Genomic DNA, 22,387 nt, shown 5'->3' with positions numbered 1-22,387 from the left:
AGCATGAAAATGAAATTTTGACATGAACACTAGCCTTCATAAACATGTATTATTATATGGAGCATAGACTGTCAACCCTTTAAAGTTGTAATTAATATAACACATTTTTACTTTGATTGAGCAGGAAGTCCCAATATGCCACTTAGTAAATCAACGGCAATCTATATCATCTGCCACAGTCTGTTTCCTTTCCCTCCCCCACTCATCTACTGAAAGTTGTACTTTTTATGTGACAATAATAATTATGCTAATTATTAGAAAAAAAATATGACCAGTAAAAATTTAGTGTTGCAATACATATTTTTTAAACAGATGCCTACTTAACCGCACGTAGACAAGCTCAAGACCACATTTCAGTTTCTAAATTGCATCTATGTAGTTGCTTAATGTAACAATTGCCGGATTGCAACCTATGAAAGGAATAAGCATTTAAGCAAAATAGAATGTAGCCCTTAACTAATTACAACTTTCTCATTTTTGATAAAATTGAGGGCATAAGCAGACCTCAGGACCTAGTACATGTATCACACTAGTAAATTTGTATATATAAATGTGATATGCTGTACAAAATGTGCCCAAATGCTGCAAAAGCTGTCCTGCAGAATGTAATGACTGGCACTCAATTACAACAACCACAGTGCAAAGTTTTGCTCGCCGCAACTATCCACTATTTCACATATTAATCCATTTGCATAGCCATAAAAATTAGTGCAAATACAAAGAAACAGGAAGAAACAACATTTGTGTTGCACCTTGTAAATTCATACTTGCTGACTGCTGACTTTTCAAAACTTTCCTTCAGGTGATCCCGGAGGAGAGGTCATGTGACAGAGGGAAGGAGGGGGCGTGGTGATGTAGCTGTTCGGAGGATTCCTACTCCTCCGGGAGTCCGGGAGGGCTTCCCGAAATTCAGGAGCCTCCCAGAGATTCCGGGACAGTAGGCAAGCATGTGTAAATGACCTTCTATGTTTTCACTTTATTTTTGGAAAGCAACTGAGAATCTCTGAACTGCATTACAGCTGTGTTGTTGTTATTATTTCCAATTTGGATGGGACAAATTCTAGGGAACTGTGCCCCCATCAGGGACTTTGGGAGATGTATCACCACTGGTGCGTACATAAATTGTTGTGTATTTATGGAAGGGGTAGGTGTGATCTAGCTCTTCTGATGCTCTAGGTGCAACTTCGGAGGAAGTGACACACCAAAAGGGATGTGACATGAGCACCGCCCCAGTGTGACATAACAACGTTCCCTTCACTGACTATGCCAACAATGCTATTGATTCCTGTATTAAGTAATAATAGTCATAACAAATTATAGACTGATTGATTTATCTTAACATAAATGCCCCTTAAAAAAGCATGGTATTGGATTACACTTGTTCTGTTTACAAAATTAATAAGCAGCATAATTAATCAACTTGCTGAGAAGGGTTTGTGGGATTACACCTACCGATTTTACTACATCCATTGATTAAACTATAAACATTTTGTATTCTTTAGTGATAAAACACACGATAAAGCCTAGACTAAACAATTCCACGTAACATAAGCTTCTGAGTAAGGAGCAAATCATTTCCTCTATAACCACAGTACATGCAAAGGTCAAAGTCTATAGTTCACTAATTAAGATAGGACCCAGAGCAAGATATGGTATTCATCATCATTGTTTATTTGTAAGGCGGCACAAAACTCTACAGAACTGCACAATCAATATAATAAAAAATATAAAGTTATAACAACAGAACAAGATCATACAAGGGAGAAGTGTTAGGTGGGATTAGGATAGGATATTGTGAAAATGTGGGTTTTAAGAGAGCTTGAAAGATGGAAGGCTGGGGGAAGAGATTGGCCAGATTTACCAGGGAGTTACCTATGTGGGGAGCAGCACAGAAGGAGTCTTGAAAGCAGATGTGGGAGGTGGCAATCAGAGACCAGGAGAGAAGCAGGTCAGAAGCAGATCTAAGAGGACAAAATGTGTGCTAGGATCAAACAATAAACAAGTGTGAAAACTGAAACTACTAGAATGTCTGACATTTCTGCTATCAAATACTAACTGGAAAACAGTGATACATACCTCCCAACATTTCAGGCAGGGAGCATGTTCACGTCAGGATGGGGGCTTAGCTACATCGCAATGGGGTTGTGACTACGTCAGGTTGAGGGCATGGCCACATCACGGTGGAGGTGCCTAGCACTTTTGAATCACTATGCTGCCCTGTACTCTTCACTACTCCAAACACCTCCATTGCCATGCGCACCAGAGACCTATCTCCCAAATTTCCCACCCGTGGGTAAAGTTGTCCCGATTGGAATGGTGGGACAGGGCCCTCAAATCTGGACTGTTTCATCTAAATCGGAAAAATTGGAAGGTACTGAGCTCAGTGAGTTTGCACTACTACTAAAAGCTTCTGACCACATTAAACTTTGAAGTAACATGATTTTATTATTCATAAAAAGAAATTAATGAATAGGAAAATTGATGACTATAAGAGTTGCATCAGCTGTAGAACATAGAAACTGTGAAATAATTTACAAGTCGCTGCTTAATGCTGAATTAATTAATAGACCACTGTGGTATCATAGTTCTGTGGGATAAAGTAACTTCATTCAAGAACAAATGGCCATTAAGAGCTTTATTCATGGAGAAAATATTGTAGCTGCTGAGATTATTACCATGTTGAACAAAAGAATACTGTTTCCAGCTCATGTGGTATCTCAATGTATTTAGCCAGTGAAGAGGGGGTGACTGGGTCAACTTCAATCATTAATAAATATATTACATGTATTTTGTTCCACAGTAATCACCAAAGTAATGTGTGCTACATTATATGGGGAGAATGAATCAAACGTTCCATCATTTCAGTGGTTTTCACTATTGTTTCATTCTGACACTTTAATTAAATCATCTGCCCTTTGTGGAATATTACAATCTGATAGGAAATACTTATTTCATGCAATAGTTCGTGCTATAATGTGAAAGCAACATCAATATATCTGTAAACCTTTGAAAAATATTAATTTGCTTGGTGTTAAGCAATCAAAGTTTAGATGATTAGGCATTCTACATTTTTATTCTGAAACAAATGTGGCACTTATTATTTACCTGCTATATACTGTACCTATCAAATGTTTTATTTTGTTGCTTTACATAATGCATGAAGAGCAAACATGGTCCTAGTTCTTAGACACCTAACACCCATTCCTTAAGACTCATCCTCTCTTGTTCAGTAGTAGTCAAGAGAGATCTTTTGGCACCACTATTTTGTGAAAGCAAATGTGTTAAATATGCACTACCACCTACATAACAATTTAATGAATGTGTCCCTTCCCTTAGCTGCAGCACCAGAGGCTGGTATATGCAGTCATTTTTATCCTAGGGCTCTGCTGGTTCTGTGCTATAGAACCAACAAACCAATTTAGTTCACCAACTTTAAATCGCAGTGATGGAAAGTGTGCTTAAATTAATCTCTGTCAACTCTATTTCTGGTTAGCTCTTATGTGGTTTATAGATTTAAGTTGTTTCCCCCCTCTGAAATGCTGCAATGGAATTTTAACAAAAATATGTAACAGGAGAGAATTAGGAAGTTAGAAATGAAATGTGTAATGAAATGTTATACTTGTGACTACCTATTGTCATGTTTGTAGTGGGATATAGCAGTAAAATACTGTTAATCCAACAATCCTCTATTGAGAGATAGAGAGTTAGATGGGTAATACAGTACATTCATATGGAATGCAATTACACTGATGGTAGATGGTAATTGATTGTCATACAGTGTTTAAACAGTCTGCTGTTATACCACTCCTTAAGATTATAACGTAACTATAAGTAATAATTAAAGTGAATAACTAAAATGTGCAACAATTTTGCTCCAGTTTATACAGGTTTGCAGAGTTCTCTTAATAAGGACAGAAAACATGAGATCATTTCCCTTGTTCCAGACTCACGTGTCTACTCATGTATATGTGGCCACAGATTGATAAGAACATTGTTCTGCCAACTAATCACATTTTTTACATACATATATGTTGCACTTGTACTGCCAACACCTTCCACCTGATGCTCAAGCCACCAGTGACTCACTACATATCATGGAGCAAAGAAGTATTGCTGGTTTCAGAATAAATCTATCAACTATTGCATTGTGTTGCCAGTGTAATTTCACACTCTCCATTGCCAGATCTGTTGCACATACCACATTTCTAGCTACACATTGTGCAAACTATCCACTGCATAAACCCCAATATTTTGAGATGTATTCTACCAACAAGAGGGAGCACATTGTCTCTTTAAAAATAACATACTTACAAGACTTCCTCTGAGTCCCATGGAGTCTGCCTTGCTATATTGTCACTGAATCAGACCTACCTGCATGCACAGCAGCTTCCTAGTTCATGTACAGTACAATAAATAGGAATTAGCTTCAAATATTGGGTCTGTCATATCCTGAGCCATATGATACATAAAGCCATATTTAGTGTCAGGTATTCAAAGCTAAGCAATGTCAGCTGCCTGATATAATGTGTTGAGCCATACCTGGTGCCAAGTATACAACTTAAGAAATATACTGCATGTGCTAAGAATAATAGTAGTATAATATATTGGAGTTATATCTGAAGTCTAAGTCCTACCTGTCAACTACAATATACAAAGGTACAAATCTGGTGCAAAGCACTCCTCCCAACCACCCCGATTTAGACGGGACAGTCCCGATTTGAGGGCTCTGTCCTGCTATCCTGATTGGGACAGCTTGTCCCACTGGTGGTAGATTTGGGAGGTTTTGCATGGTGACTACTGCAGAACAGCTGCCACGTGTACTGTTGCAGACGGCAATGTAGGAGTTTGGAGGGGAGGAGAGTACAAGGCAGCCTAGCGCTTCAAAAATGCTAGGCATGCCTTCAGGGGTGTGACCAAGCCCCCATCATGTCTTGGTCACACCTCCATTGTAATGTGGCCGCGCTATCTGCCAGATTCCCAAATGTTGGAAGGTATATGCAGAGCCTTAACTTATGACGTGTTTAATATTCAGTGTTTTCTGCACCGAACTCTAATATTAGTTATATATCTGGTGCCAGATATCGACAGTCAGGTCATTATTTTTACATACCCTGTTTTCTACTACTGGTCTCAGCACCTCCCTCCTCCGCTGTGTACAGCAGCCACACTTCCTGTTTCTTACCCTGCACTGAACTACAAGTGCCAATCAGAGTTCAGTGCAGGTAAGGAACCTGATCAGCTTCTAGTCTATGATAGAGTAGCTGTTCAGGGCATTAATACAGTGGGTGGTATTCCTGTAAGTGAAGGCGAGAACAATCCATATACTCAATTACCAAAATTATCAAGCAGTTTGTACACACTTAACATAAGCCCTGGATACTCATGTGACTAACGGCGATGCACGCGTGAGATTCTCAGCTTAGCATGGTGATTACTGATAATTTTTCTGAAGAGGTGCGACAGGGAAGTTCTAATGTAGGCCAAGTACAGTAAGGGCGTGTTCACGGCATTTCAAGGTGATGCAGACGTAAACTCAAACACAGATATGCCTTTTATAGACGTATTATTTGTACCAGCCTAGGGGCTGGTGAAAATACACACTGATGATGATGATGACCTCAAGCACTAGCTAACTGTTTTTGATTAGCTGATTGAGATTTCATCTAGGCGCTTTCTTCATTGACTGTGCAGATATCATAGGATTTTGTGTGTTTGTTTTAAAAAAATGTTGTTACTTTCATACTCCTTCATACACGAGAAGACACTTTAAATCTGCTGTATTAATAATAATAAGTATTATATGAAGTTTAAGAGCAAATGCCTTTTACCATATGAAAACAAATATAAACAAAGTTTTAGTGTGCATACGACAGGGTTCTGTGTATATGGGTGTAAGTACGCCTACTGTAAACTGTGCCCATATGTTACAGATGCAGTATATAAGCTGAAATGTACTATTATTGCGTGTGCATATTTGGGACGTAAATTACACCCAGTTGCATTCAACTCTGCATCAGGCCCAATATGCAAAGAATATATTTATAATAAATGAAACAAATGATCTCACAATTGTGGTTTCTTTTATTACAATATTTTAACAACACTTGTGTTTAGTATATGACAACAGCAGAAAGGTTAGGATGTTACCCATTTAGTCATTGGCTAAACTCACTTTCAAAATAACCAGCACTTGTGGTGGAGGTAGGGGGCTGGGAGGACACACAACTGCAGGTACAAACTCAATTGGAAACAATAGTTTCCATCCTCTTACACATTTACACACTAGTAAAAGTGTGTTTTTTACACCAGTGTATTAAAGGCCTTTGTATGTCTATTAATAATACTGACAAGCTCTCAGTGACAATATTAAAAAAAAGGGTGCGGCAGCTGTAGAATAGATGTAATGCTATATGCTGTGTCCTCTTACACTGTTATCAAAGAGGAAGGATATTATGTTGCATTTTAAGTTGTGGATATTTTAACAGAAAATTGTAACTAAGCTATGGCAATTTTTATTTTGTTATTGAAATGAATATCCTTCTTCAAAGGACTTAAGCAAGCAACAATGAATGGGCAAAAGAGTTATTAATATGTACATTTAATACTTTGGAGGCAAATTGACAAAATGCCCCAACACAAAATAGACTGTAGATACTACTCTGATTTACATTCAATTTAAAATTACTGTCTGTGTGGGAGAACATGTAACATGTTCCCAAGACTTGCCCTTAAACTATACAGTAAAAAAAAAAAAGAGTTCATGCTATATGGGGCAGCACAGTGGCCTAGTGGTAAGCACTTCTGCCTCACAGCACTGGGGTCATGAGTTCAATTCCCGACCATGGCCTTATCTGTGTGGAGTTTGTATGTTCTCCCTGTGTTTGCGTGGGTTTCCTCCGGGTGCTCCGGTTTCCTCCCACAATCCAAAAACATACTGCTAGGTTAATTGGCTGCTGTCAAAAATTGACCCTAGTCTCTGTCTGTCTGTCTCCCTGTCTGTCTATCTCCCTCTTTGTCTGTCTGTGTGTGTGTCTATATTAGGGAATTTAGACTGTAAGCTCCAATGGGGCAGGGACTGATGTGAATGAGTTCTCTGTACAGGGCTGCGGAATTAGTGGCGCTATATAAATAAATGATGATGATGATATATTAAAAATGAATACAGACATACATTCATGCCTGGATAAGTGATGCCACATTTGACACATCCACCTGAACTTCTACCCAGCCTTACAAAAGAATAAGAATAAGAATCTATAAGAAAATGGAAATGGACTTACAATATAACTAGAATGTAATAAAAAACAATGTCACTGGAAAAAAGTAAATGTCTTGTAGATAGGTACATAGAATACTCTGCAATTCAGAAAGTAATTCTAGATTAGGCAAATCAATTTACAAAACTTTTATTTAAACAGGAAAAGGGCATTTAAAACATGATTTAGTGATGTAAAAGTTACTTATAATGTAAATGTTAGTTTAAATTGACATTTAAATGACAGTTTTGTTCAAAAACAATGATTTAAATGGCAATTTTTTTAAAACTATTAGAAATTTTGTAGCATTTTTCAATTTCGGTTCACAAGTTGATAAAAGCAGCCTGAAACAGTGAAAACCCAAATAGTTTTGCTCATTTGTTCATTAACTCACATGAGCTGTGAATTAGTTCTATATACTATAGGTGATGTAAGTTGAAAGCCCCCCTCTTCCCCCAACAGACTACGTGAGCGACCTTGGCAATGGCAGCCTGTGGGGGTGTGCACAGCCAAGAAGGTATTACTCTATACCCACCCATAATCTTACTGTGGACCATATTCAACCACTGCAATGCCCCCTTTTTCGGCATCCCTAACTGAAAGTGTACTAAACTAACTGAAGGTAAACAGTGAGGTACATGGCTATCCTCTGCAACTAAGGTATCAGTTGAGCAACAATAACAGTCCAATGAGGTCAAAAGTAAGTGGAAAAATTGGATGAGATACACCCATTTGTGCTCAAGCCGAGCAGACAGATCTTCTCTGGCATCACATCAGCCGGTTAGTGCACAGGCCAACAAATGTTATCTGCAGTCATTCACTAACATGTCCGAAAATGATACGACCAATTTTGGTTGGAGTATAATTGGATATATGGGTAGTTTTGGACATCAAACAAATTGGACAATATTGACTAACTTATCACAGCTTTTGTGGTCAGCATTAGAACTAATATTAACTAAGCTGAATACTGTTACATCTACTTACAACTCCAGTTGGACATTTGCATAATTATATTTATAGGGTCTGCTGACCATAATGGTTGTATACATGTATATATAACAATGGTTAGCATAGCTGTACTATAGCTGCACACATATGGTCTCCCTGTATGTGTGCATGCTTTTCTCCCACAGTCAAAACTGTACCACTAGTTCTATCTGGACCAAAGAATCATATGTTTCAGCAAGAGCATCTCATAGACTTTAAGTTAACAAATTATATACAAGAATTTTAAGCTGTATTTGTATTGTCCAAATAGAGTATGTTAACTCATTTTTTTCTTATTTAGAATAATAAATTTGGAGATATAATCTTAGTTTTAGGGTCACCCATTATTGTGAAAACATGAAAAAGTTGAAATGAAAACTGGGTTCTCTGCATACGGTAGGAGGAAAATTACATGGAAAAAGACACCACCCAATCAGCTACATCAAAATCATATAGGTTAATTATGAAAGAAGGTGTGTTTACACTAGCTACAGTGTGTTACACAGCATCATATACCAACTTTGCCTTAAACAGGTATTAACTTACATATAGTTATATTGAGCAATCAAGAAACCATAGACAGGAGCTTCTGATATATTAAAAGACTTCAATTATACAGGAGATACATTGACATGACTTGCTATAACAAAACAATTGAATACTGTAAGACGTTTTCTTAATTATGTGCTATGAAACTATTGTTTGTTCACAAGGATTGATGTCAGTTCAGTTCAAATTCTGAATAGTCACAACAATCAAGTTCTAAACCATAGGTGTGACAACAATCCAGCAAGGGAAACTAATGATACCAGACCAATAATACCTAAAAACTAAATGTAGACAAGTTAACAGGTTACCTAAGTCACCACCTGGTAAAAAAAAACTAATAACATTAAGTGCAACTGTGTCTCTCTTATGTTTTTCGCTGCCAGAAGTCAGTGCCAAAATACAACTCAGCATTACCCACCATTTTCACCTTTTTGTACTGCAAAAAAAAAAATTTTCTCTACCATAGCTTATTTTATATTGTTTTGTAGGGAGTATATTGTTTCATCCAAGATCATCCAACACCATGTATCTACTGTTCCTTGTGAAACATCAACAACGTGAGCACACTTCATTGCTGAAACTCTTACCAAACGCATCACAACAATCGCCCCTATCTAAGCCACTTAAGTTTCACCCTACATACATGGTAGCCAAAATATTAGCCATCTGGACATAAACAACATATTTTACACACCTAAGACCCTAATGATGATGGAACATAATTGATTGCAAGCTTACAATAGATTGTAAGTTTGTGAGCAGGGCCTTCCTACCTCTGTCTGTATTACCTAGTATTGTCTATTACTATATTTGTCCCCAATTGTAAAGGGCTAAGGAATTTGCTGGCGCTATATAAATATATAATGATGATGATGATGATTGCTGGATTAAACTAGAAAATTTAACTGTGTGGATGCACTTTATTTAGTTTGTATCCATCAATTTACTGAAGTATATCTTCTGTTGTGGTAATTATCTCACAGTATAAATGCAATAATAAAATGAGATTGTTTTGGATACAGAGTTAGATGTTATACAGTAACTAACTAATTTGTAATTCTTACTTAACTCCCATTCAGTCTCGTTGTTAATTCTTTTGTAGAATTATATTTATGCAGTCAGGCTTTCTGAGTATTACAATGTCATTTTATCTGCAGTGCCAGCTTGAAGTTCAGAATTTCTATACAATTCTCTGAGCTTGAATCACTGTGCTTATTTCCTGGTGTACATGGATTCCATGAGAACATGAATCATTTTGATACTGACACGGATACTTAGACATAGGATGCCACTCCTTGACATGCATATATCCAATGCTTGACACAATGTGTGTGCATGTACCTATTCACACAGCATACACCAGGCCTCTTGCTGAGTTAAACGTACACCGGCTGCGTAGGGAAAATTTGCACAACCCATGCCAACAGACAGAGTGTACGCACATTGTGTTCATGCAGACTTCAGCACATCTGACCCATGCGCCTCCTTATGACTGGAAAGGAGAAAAAAGGGGGGAAGAGGCTCTCTAACTATATAGGCCACGCACATCGTGTTCACGGCGCAGACCAGCATGAAGACTCGTATACACCTGTCAGAATTTGTATCTTTTGCACCTGCTAGAGGGCAGGTACAATACACATTTAGGGAGACGATGGTTGCCAGCACTAGCTAGCCACTTCTGATTGGTCAATTGTGAATTCAAACTGATGAGTGATATCTTCATTGATTGTGTAAATATTGTACACATATTGTGATTATTATGTGAGCCTATTTTATAAAGGAGTATAATATCTGCTGTATTATAGCAAACGTAATAGTGAAGGTATTCATAATCAAAACAAATGTTAACAAACTTTTCTTGTGCCTATGACCTGTGTATGTGTATGCATTTGTGGGTATATGTATGTGTTCCCAGTGGAATGTATGTTCAAATAATACCTGTGATTTAATAAGTGACTATAAGAAACTTATTAGCAATAAAAACAAACAACAATTAAGTGATTAAATAGTAAATACTAAGAGTTGGTCACAGCCAGGGAGCCCCTCTGTCTCATCTTGGACACCTGGGGGTAAATGTATTAAGCAGAGAGTTTTCCGACGCATTTGAAAAGTGGAGATGTTGCCTATAGCAAAAAATCCTAAAATATGCTAAAATCATATAATTTTGCCCTTTTTTTTGTTCCTACATTATTATTAACCTCAATAACACTAATTTCAAGTCATTTGCAGTCAGTTTTGACCACCTCACAGATCACAATATTATTTTCATACACTTTCGGACAAATACTGCAGCGACCTGGCTGTATGGTAAGCAACAGAGCAATGACACGTAACAATGAATTTTTGCCTCATTTTCAAATCCGATAAAGCACGAAGTGGTACTCGGACCTGCTAACTTCGGGTATATTCGGTTCTCGGGAAACCGAGCATGAGTATCTGTAGTAGAAAGTAGGCAATATACAGTAAGGGCATGCCAATTCAGATGCGGACGATTCAAGTCAAGGGTTTCTCCAAAATATGGGTTTTTAGCCGTATCATTGGCACCAGCTACAGGGACGGTGTATCAAGTGCCGACTGATAGTGATGACTGTCACAACATCGTCTATGAATTAAAAACTACATGTATGTGTGCCACTCGATAGCAAAGAACATTTATATGCAAATGCATAGTATGTACAGTATACATTAAGGACATCCTGATTTATGCATTTAATGTAAAAAAAAACACATTTTTAAAACACATTTTTATTAATGATTGTAATATTATGAATTGTCAATTTATTTTACAGAATTTTTTTACTGGGACTTTATATTGCACTAATGCATGTACGTACCATGCACTGTGTTCTGTCTGTTAACATATGGCAATTAATGTTGAGGCAGAGAGTGCTTACACTTAGTTTTAAATTGAAGCGTATCTTGAGATCTGCTTGGATTTGAATATGGTCGGACATACACTGACGTTCCATGCTCCTTTGTTAAACGCAAGTTGCGTACAGGCTGCATCAGAACATGAATGAGGCCCTATGTGTTTTCAGAATCAATTCTGAAAACAAAATCTTGTTTTTGCATGTGAGTGCAAAAGTAGATGTGTTCATGCAAATAATCCACATTTAGCAAAGAATGCCCCTGAGCTGGCAAACTACTCCCATTTGAAGATGCAAACAAATGCTGCACCTTGATCCACAAATCACAACACTCACTCATAAGAAACATTACATCACAAAACAGCATTTGCAGTGACCATCCGTAAATAAGTCTTCATTCCACACATATAAAATTTTAGTTAGATTTTAAGGGAAATTATCAAAATAAAAATGTATAAAACAGAACATACAATTTAAGTCTATATCTTAGGTCTTTTATATAAATTTTGTAAATAATGGATTATTTTTTTCCTTTTTTACTAGGTCTTGTAATCCAAGATCAGCTTTGTCTTCTGCTGTCACAGACAACAAAAAAACCCACTATATTTACATTTGGTTTGGTCAATGCAATGTTCCCCTTCCTATTGTCACACCCCTCTATTTAAAAAAATATCAATATAGCACGTCCACTTGTAAGTGAATGCCAAAGGCTTTGGTTTTATGTCAATCATATCCGTTCTCAAACAATTAATATTTATAGCTGATGTGTAGCTAACTTGAGATATACTTTATCTAAGGTGAAAGTAACCAGATATCTGGAAGTCCTTTTCATTCCTGAATGTAAGCTATCAAAGACAGGATTTCCTTCTCCTAGTGTTCTACTTTCATGTCACATGTTGTTGTGGTGAGTTTTCATGGGAATGCTAAAATGCGCTTTTGTCCCAAGTTACATATTGTGTGACATTTGTACATCATGCTTTTTTACCCTCAAAGTCTAGTTTTACATACTGTGTAAATATGGAAACATTTGAACTTTAAAATGTATTTTTGCAATAACATTTTTTTAATTTTTAAATTGTCTTATGTTATGATCCTGATTCTTATGCTGAATTTTCTCAAGGCTTTTTTCCCACTGGATTAACTTGGATTTGAATAACTGATGTTAATATTTTTAACCTTATTTCTTTAATTAAAGCCAGATCCATTCATATGAGAAATGTTTAGCAAGAACGGAATTAAATACTGACTCCTAGATAAAATGGGAAAGGCTAGCAGCTATGTGGAAAAGGTTGGTTGGGTGCTTGATCCATTTCTCTGGGTTTGACCAGCTATGCCTGACTGACCACTGCTTGGCTCTGGTGAAGATCCCGGGAAGAAAGTGGCACAAAGACATCTCTCTTGTGTCCTTCTTCCTTACGCCAGCCACAAACAATGGGCACACACCACAAGGAAACTCCGACCTTTGTTCCCTTTTCCTCCACTAGTTGAGCATCTCTCTGTGCCTCAGGCAGCAGCCACTACACTGGCACTGGCAGGCAGGAAACTCCTCTTCCTCCTTCTGTCAGGCAGCAAAGAATGGGGAATCCTTCCATGGGGAGGTAGCTCACACCAACACCTAAAGCAACAGACTGGCCCTCAATAATAATGAGGCTGCCACCGTCACCACTGTGCAGCTGGGCCTTAAGGAGAAGAGGTTAAGACCAGCCGACAAGGATGTCAGCATCTGCACTGTCTGGGCCTCAAGTATGGGTGATGTCTACATGCAGTACTCTAATCAGTACGACACCTATACACATCTCAGTGACTGAGATCCCGCTCAGTTTATACATGATTATACTGACATCTTAGTCACTGACCTCTTACCTGGTATATATGTAATGTGTATTGTATGGGGGGAAACTTGGATGCTTCTGTATTGTATGACATTAACTGACATGCTCTCTGTATTGTATGACTATCACTGGGATGATCTATGTATGGTATAGTGGTCATTGGCATGCTCTCTGTATTGTATATGTCTCTGGGATTCTCTTTGTATTACATATTAATCTCTGGGATGATCTCTGTATTGTATATTAGTCTCTGGAATGCTTCCTATATTAAATATCAAATGATTGCTTTGTATATAGGTTCCTAAAATACTTGCCTTATATATAGGTCTCTAAACTTTTTGCCTTGTATATGGGTGTATACCATTGCCTGTTACATTGGTCTCTGCTAGCACTAATGTGGCTATGGATAATCACATACTAACACCACCTACTTTTGTATTTGCCCTACCTACAGTTCACTTGGTCCAGCCTATATGAGGCCACTTTCACATTTTCTCTCCAGGGCCATTTTAAGTTCCCATTCGCCTCTGAGTTAAGCATATAAAGATTAATGATAATATAATCACATTACAAATATGGAACAAAAGAAGATGCAATGCAAATATAGTCTCATAATAATAATAGATATAGACTAAATATCTCAAACAGTTTTCTGTGCATATTTCAATAAAATATCAATCGAGCATATTTAACAAGTGCCAGATATAAGGAAAAAATGTTCCAATGGTTAAATTTAGTCTCTGGAGCTGCAAATATAGTCAAATCCTGAACACCAAGAGACCTATGTAAATATCTGTTCACACAATCTGGTCTCTTTCAATGTGCTTCAATCAGATTAAATTTCACGTGCTAAATGACTTGATGCACACAGGTGCTACAGTATCTTCACAGTCCTTACAGAACTCGAGTCCCAAGAAAATAAAGACATCCTTGACAGATCAAAATTCACGCATAAGCATATATTAATGGCCAGTTGGTACAACCCAATACTGATGGAATAGCTCTGTGTAGGTGAAAATATAAAACAAAAGTCACATCCAGGGTAAAAGAACTTTTACATAAATGAGAACTTGAAAATGAGATTCTGCTTCATACATTGTATCAGTATTTTTCTAATCCTTAAGTGCGAACCACCTCTTATGTGATAGGTGATAGGAATGGGAACCTCTCTGCATGACGATATTGTAGAATCAGCATGTAAAAATTAAACGCTTCCTTACAACTAACGCGTTTCACTATGGAGCTAACTTCTTCAGAGGAATAAACATTGGCTGACTGAAGCCTCCCTGTATATCATATCCTTAATTACCATGATCAACAACTTTGTAAAAACACACTGATCAATGGAAACAGTGCCAAATACTCTTTAAAAAAACTTTAAAAAGGAACTCATTTATTCAACAATTCAACAATGAAGGTAACTCTACAGCACTAATCAATTGTAATTAGCGATTTTCACTGAATTTGTATATGCCAGAACCAATTAATTCAGAAAAAGTAATCACATGATCTGGCTATCATATATTAATTACGTTCCTTATAAGTAAAAAGAAGTAATCTGTTATCTTTCAAAGCATAGATTCCCAAAAAATGTATTAAAAAAATATATGTAAATTTCAAAACCTCTGGAGTAGTATAGACCGCTCTGATATGCAGCTCCTCCTAAATGGTTCAGTGTTCCCCTGTTCAAATGCGTTTAACAAAATCATATTATATCAAATAAAGTAAAAAAAAAACATAAGGAAAAGTGAGAAAACCACAAATGAAACATAGATTACACATAATTTATATGGACAACCTAGCGCTGTCTTCCTTGTCTTTATTATAATTGTTTACAAATAATTAAGACAGCTGTATTCATTAATAAAAAGTTCTAAAATTAAATCAGGCACAAAAATGATAAGGTGCATGGGTAGAATTAAATTAATTTTACAGAAAGAAACTTAAACCCACAACTCCTATAACTTCTGCAATACTCCAAGCACTGCTGTCCATGTTTGTTTTGTTTTTTCATGGGAATCGCAGTATGAGTTACATGCTGGGGATATGGAGCAGAAGTTCTTAGATAAATTTAGTGCAACACAAAAGTAACTTCTAAAATTATTCAGTTAATTTAACTGCTTAAAACAATTACAGCTCCTGAAACTAATAAAACCTTTGGTAGACTCAATATCAAATTTCATTTTTGTTCAACCACCATGATGTGCATTTTATAAATGATAAGTTGTTACATTAAATCATAGCTGCCTACTCTCCCGGAATGTCTGGGAGACTCCCAAATTTATGGGAGTTCTCCCAGACTCCCGTGAGAGCAGGGAAACCTCCCGCATCCTGCCCTCTTTGTTGGTGAAGTGGGTTGGGGCGGGGCTAATTGTGTCATCCTGGACCCTCCCCCTGCTGTAATAGGACAAGATTGGTATGGTGAAGCAGAGGGTTGGGGCCTAAAGATGCGATTCACCTGGTCATGCCCCCAGGACTCAGCATGGAGGTGTTCCCTCCCAAATGGGAGATCTCCAAGGTAGGCAAGTATGCATTACATTTAAGTTCATGGTATGAATTAGCCATTCGAATTTGTTAAACATACCATATAAAATATAAGTAATTTAAGCTACAACTTGTTCACCTTGCTTACATTGAGCTATAACTTTAGCCACCGAAACGTGTAGAATTTATTGCAACTTTCTAACTTGAGAACCAGTTTAACAAACTGGCTCATGAACCACTTAAAACAATTTTGAATATCTCTTTTAAAAACCCTGTTCTAATTCTACAATATACTAGTTAGTGAAGTCAGTGGCATAAATAATTGTTTTCTAGAAAATCAGCTAATCTACATTTATCTTACTTAGTAATTAACTATCACCATGCAGATGAACGAGCTTGTTCCCGTGAGGCTTAGCAACTGGTTTGCAATTGAAAACCAACTAGGTTCTCTAAGCATTTTCAAGCTAGCGCTCTTGTCTTTCAAACATACCAACACAAATATAAAGAAAGCCAAAACTTTACATTTGAATTCCAGATAGACTTACCAGTATGTTGAAAGCAAGCAACATAAACAGCAATAAAATACAACATATGCCGCATCTTCCTTTTCCAGTGATCACACCACATTCCATTTAAGAGGGGCGTCCTGTGAAATAAGAAAGAGACCATTTATAGGACATTTCTCTCACAAGAATCGGACATCTCTTCTTTGCTTAATGAAGTGTTTATGAAGTATTAACATTCTGACAGCTACTGCTCACTCAAATGTGCTCACATCTGTGATGCTATTCATATTGCTGAAGGTGACATTTGTACTGCACCCACTGTTTATGAAGGCAACTAGATGTGCAACTGTTATTTAATTTAATGACACCAGAAGATACTATGTTGCATATTTTTTAGTAAATGTGTTCTGTGATCATTACTTTTACATAACTTTTTCTGAACCACAGATTACTATTGAAACTAACATACAGGACAAACATATTACCTCTTATTTTTTACATATATTTTTCTTACTTCACATCTTCACATACAAAAACTGACAAATATATTTAAACCCACATGTAGCATTTTGAACAAATATATTTTATTACTGAAATAAAACCTTTAAATATTAACATATTTAAAGAACCTGTAAAGCAACTACTTCTCAGTGACATATGTCTGAGTCTGTGTATTACTGAGCTGAATAGTATATATTAAATAATTAGATTGTTTAGATTTAATAATCATGTTACAAGAAAGATGATTCTCTAACAGAGCAGGGATAGTGTGAGTGACAGATTTGCAGACTTGCTTTGGAAAATTTGGTGGGTTAGTAATATGATTGAACTCTCAACTTTTCGACCTGCTTCAGATCCCATCAGGACACTGACCTAAAGATTTCAGAAGAGCAACATCTGTCTGTACTAGAGTGGTGAGGCAATGCTTTAACTTTTAGCAGAGTTAAAGAAGAATGTCTGTTAACACTGAACAATGTAGTTTAGCTTTAATGCTTATTTCAACTTTAACATTTAAAAGATTATTAAGCCAAAAACACATAAGTTCCTAAAAAGAAATTATAATACATTCAAATATATATCTGTAGAATCTTTCAAACATTGTATTTTTGGACAGAATATGCAGTCATACAACTATTTGATGGTGTGTGTGTGGTCATCATCCAAATGCACTAACTGTGCAGCAAAGGATCAACTTGCCTGTAGCCAAATTGGACATAAATGCAGGAGCTTGGCACCCGGATCGCGCTGCTGGATCTGCTACAATTGCACGTTTCCCATGCAATCACAATTTGGTCCCAACTAGCCTTCATTCTGAGAAAATTCTTGATAACTTCTATGCATACATTTAGAAATGCTACTATTTGCTCCATCTATGACTACTTGTATTTTTAGTGTTGTAGCCTTTTAACATAACATATTTAATATATTCATGATACTATGGGGTCTATTTATGCCCCTTCGGTTTTTTCACTTGATGCTTTTCAATCCTTATCTCCTTGATAAGGATTGAAAAGTAACGGCAATGTATTAAAAAAACTTCTCAGGGACAGCAGTGCCGATAACCTGCTGTCCCTGAGAAGTGACTCACCTGATCATCGCAGTCTCTTCTCAATTTTGAAGCCTCTTTTTTTTTTTCTTTTTTTTGTTTGTGCGCATGCGCCAACCGAAAATTTGGTGCATGCGCGCTAACATCTTGGAAGGGACAAGGTATGATAAGCAACAGGGAGGGATCACATGATCCCTCGACACATGCGCTGTCCAGCTCTGCTCTTCAGACCAGAGCTGACAGCTGCGAAACTTTTCAGATATGTTAATGTACGCCAGCTTCAGATGATGTACATTAACACGTATGAGAAAATGAGAAACTTTTCAATGGCCACACTTTCATACATAGCGATACTGATCACTCCCCATACATTGTTATGGGGAGTGCTCAGAAAAACGCTAATAGATGCAAAGCAGCAGATATCTGAGATATCTGCTGCGATGCTGCAACAATACATACTGATTCACCGGTAAATCCCCGAAAACACTTGATTTTCAAGGGGGGGTTACTTTGATAAATAGGCCCCTTTATGTATTTCAGATGATATTACAGCTAGTTTTTGAAAGGGACAAAATACACAAATACTAATAAAAAAAACTGTGATACTGACACCCGGCAGAAGACAGAAACAAACAACTACTTGCTGGAAACACTGAGCTTTTTTCTGTTCATGTCACAAACAGCACAGTAGACTTTTCTTCCTAATATGTTAGGGGCAACAGTACTCCGCAGTGTTGGTTCGTGTTAGACAAAATGAATACATACATGAAAATAAAGAAGGTAGGGAGAGTCCTGCTCACAATTTCATTGTTGTGCTTGAGTACATAAAGGGATCTGACCCAGTTTCTTTAAGGTTAAAAGTGAAATGCATATTGCTTGTCTATAAAGTGAAGCAGTTTGTTGTTTGTTTTGTTACTTATTTCCTCAATGCAAACAGGTTATAGAGTAACACACATAAGTAGTCATACTATCAACTTACACTGTAAAAAATGCAACTTCCCTGAAATGAAACCCTCCTTTATTTGCTTGCAAGACAGTACTGCCAAATGCCAAAGCAGATTAGGCAGCTAATGCATCTTTCTATCGTATGGTTGGCACTCGCTCTTGTGACGCAAGATATAATAGATACAGAGGCAGCAAACAGTACTTGCTATTCAGTTATGTGGCACGGCTACAACTGTGAACCATCCATGAAAAGAGTCATACATCCCCAGTCTCTAGCTGTGCCAATCCAGCTGACAGTTTTGAATGTTGTGTTAAACTCAAGTCATTCTCAGACTATATATTTTTATAAAGCAGAATTTCATGTTTTTGTACAACTTCCTAAAAATCAACAGGCAGTGGTCTGAAAAAGTCCTGAACATAGTGCACTTCAAAACACCACTTCATCAAACCTAAATTACTAAATCCATTCAAAGTGGTAACTCCTGCCAGACCCTGAAGCTCTTGAGTTTACTCTGAATCCTAGAGGGGATGCAAACATTGTGGGTAGGACTCTCATGTAGGTTATTTCTCTGGGCTAAGGGACAGAAGAGACAAGTAACACAACATAAATATATCTAACAAAACAGCCAAACATCTGTCCTTCCAGGTGTTCCTTTTAACCAACATATTGCCCAACTGGAAAATGTCTGTAAATCACACAATTTGTTTAAATTTGCATTCTGTGCAGAAGTAAATGCAACACCTAGACAAATAGAGCATTAGAATAAAAAAGAGAAATAAACTGTTATCATGGAAAGGCTCAAGATCACAGTAGACTTGTTCTGTTATTACAAAATCTCTCACTGTTGTAATGAACATGGCAAAAATATAAGCTGTTGTTTTGTGATGTAGCATACTCAATCAAATTTGACAGCAACAACATCAAGGTGCTTGTTGAAGATCCTGGCTTGAATCCCAAAATGAGCTAATTGTAAACTTGGACAGATTCTTGTAAACTGAAGGAGGTAGGGATCTACAGATGAACAACCCTTACAGAGTTGTATAAACAAGTATGGTGGATATAAGAAACAACTAGTAAATAAGTAATTTGAGCAGTTAGTGAATACATAATACATGAGTAGAGTTATGTGGAAGTCTGAACATCACATTCATATGTGCTTTTTGAACATCTCACTCCAAAACCATGGCCATTAATATGGGGTTGGTGTCCCCCACCCTTATGCTGGATAGCAGCCTCTACTCTTATGGGAAAGCTTTCTAATAGATTTTGAAACATGGCTGCCGGAATTTGCATCCATTCAGCCAAAAGAGCATTATTGAGGTCAGGTACTAGATGTTTGGTGAAATAGCCTAACACTCAGTTGGTATTCCAGTTCATCCCAAAGCTTTCCAATGAGGTAGACATCAGAGCTTTGTGCAGGCCAGTCAAGTTCTTGAAACACCAAACTCAGGAAATCATTTTTGATAGACCTGGCTGTGCACCTGGACATTGTCACACTAAAACAGGAAAGGGCCAACCCCAATCTATTGCCACAAAGTCAATTGTATGCTGTAGCTTTATGATTTCCCTTCACTGAAACGAATGGACCCAGGTCAAACCATGAAAAGCAGCCCCAGACCATTACTCCTCCTCCACCAAAATTTATATTTGGCAGTGCACATTCAGGTAGGAAGCGTTTTCCTGGCATCTACTTAACCCAGATTCATCCTTCAGACTAACAGAAATGTGAAACGTGATTTGTCACTCCAAAGAATGCATTTCAAAGGTCCAGAGTCCAATGGTGGTGTGCTTGTGTTTGACTCAGTCATGGAAACCCAATCCATGAATCTCATGACAAACAGTTCCAGTCATGAAGTTGCTTCCAGAGGAAGTTTGGAACGCGGAAGTGAGTGTTGCAACCAAAGACAGAGGATTTGTACACGCTACGCGCTTCAGCACTCTGCACTCTCATTCTGTATGCTGGTGGGCTTACCTCTTTTTAACTGAGCTGTTGTTGCTCATAGATGTTTCCACTTCACAACAACAGAACGTACAGTTGCCGGAGCAGGACAAAAATTTGATTAACTAATTTCTTGGAAATGTGGCACATTATGCCAGTGCCATGTTGAAAGTCACTGAGCTCTTCTGCAAATGACTATGGAATTTGCATGGCTGTATGCTTGACTCTATGTGCCTGTTAGCAACGAATGTGACTGAAATGGCCAAACACACTAATTAGAAGGGGTGTTAACATACCTTTGGTCATGTAGTATATATGGTACTTCAACAATTGAAGCAGAAAACAAGAATCACTAAAACAGTCTTTTTTTTCTTGTTATGGTAGAACCTCTTTTTGTAGCTCACATTACACAATACACATACATTTGATGTGGGTAGCATTGCTTAAATGAGCAGGACTATCGATAAAATAAATGTATATACATGGCAAACTACTGGTTTTGCCTGGCTTCAGATTAACTGGACATGTGGTCCAATTTCACCATATAAGTAAATGACCTAAATGGACAGATCAGATTGTTTGTAAGTCATGACATGAAATATAAAAATGTGATCATCTACAATGATCATTGACGCCTTATAAGAGCCCATGTGTGTGGCTGTGCCTAGCCAATTTGGTTGATTTTAACCAAAATGATGAACCAAATTACTTTATGTTTAGAGATAAATTGAGTAGTGTGTTGTTTTGGTGATGGTTGAAGTGAGTGTTTGATGTTTTTTTTAAAAGGAATGTAAATTAGTGTAGACAACTAGACAAAGCTTTCCAGGGAACAAACATGGAGCAACCCAAATTGTCATGTGCATTGGCATAGGTCTATTGAGCCCAAAAAAAGGTCACCATAATAAATGAAAGTAAGATATTCTCAAAATACTGTACATTTCTCTACTGCACACAGTATTTAGCCTACACCTGTAAGTTACATAAGTTCAAATAATAACTAAAGGCTTCGATTTTGATATCTGCTCGGCAGTGACATTTACACTTCCAATGAATAAAAGCCAGGGCACCGTGATCTGGCACACATAAACAAATATATTTAATATACAAAGCTCCTTAAATATGACATTCAAATAAATCAACCCCATTATCCCCTTAGTCCTGTTCAGTTATATATTTGTACATTACCTCATACCTCACCTCAATAAGAAAGATCATATTTATTATTTCATTGTATCTGCCTACGTGAACCAAGTTGAAAGTAAGGATATATTTGCATATGTAAAGCTATACAACAACATGTTTGTAACTGTCAGCAATTGCAAATCATAAGAAAAGAGAACAAAGTATTAAACGATAATTCCATTCAACATATAAATGTACGTTTGGTGGAGCTTACTAGAATAAGACAATACACAAAGCGAAATACAAAGGATTCTATGGTCCAGCAACTTAATCTCAGTAGAAAACATTTC

At 37.1% G+C, this 22,387-nt stretch overlaps 1 protein-coding gene across 8 annotated transcripts in view; it reads right to left on the bottom strand.

Annotated features, from left to right (window-relative positions):
• Positions 1 to 22,387, bottom strand: part of ADGRG6 (adhesion G protein-coupled receptor G6) — a 156,789-nt gene that overhangs the window by 129,424 nt on the left and 4,978 nt on the right. For all 8 annotated transcript variants that reach the window (XM_075203571.1, XM_075203568.1, XM_075203569.1 and 5 more), the window contains exon 2: positions 16,524 to 16,624. In XM_075203571.1, coding sequence (XP_075059672.1) covers positions 16,524 to 16,624 — 101 coding nt within the window. The remainder of the gene's footprint in view (positions 1 to 16,523; positions 16,625 to 22,387) is intronic.

The sequence above is a fragment of the Mixophyes fleayi genome, chromosome 3, assembly GCF_038048845.1.
Source record: "Mixophyes fleayi isolate aMixFle1 chromosome 3, aMixFle1.hap1, whole genome shotgun sequence".
Taxonomy (NCBI): Eukaryota; Metazoa; Chordata; class Amphibia; order Anura; family Limnodynastidae; genus Mixophyes; species Mixophyes fleayi.
This window is presented reverse-complemented; position numbering and strand designations above follow the sequence as displayed.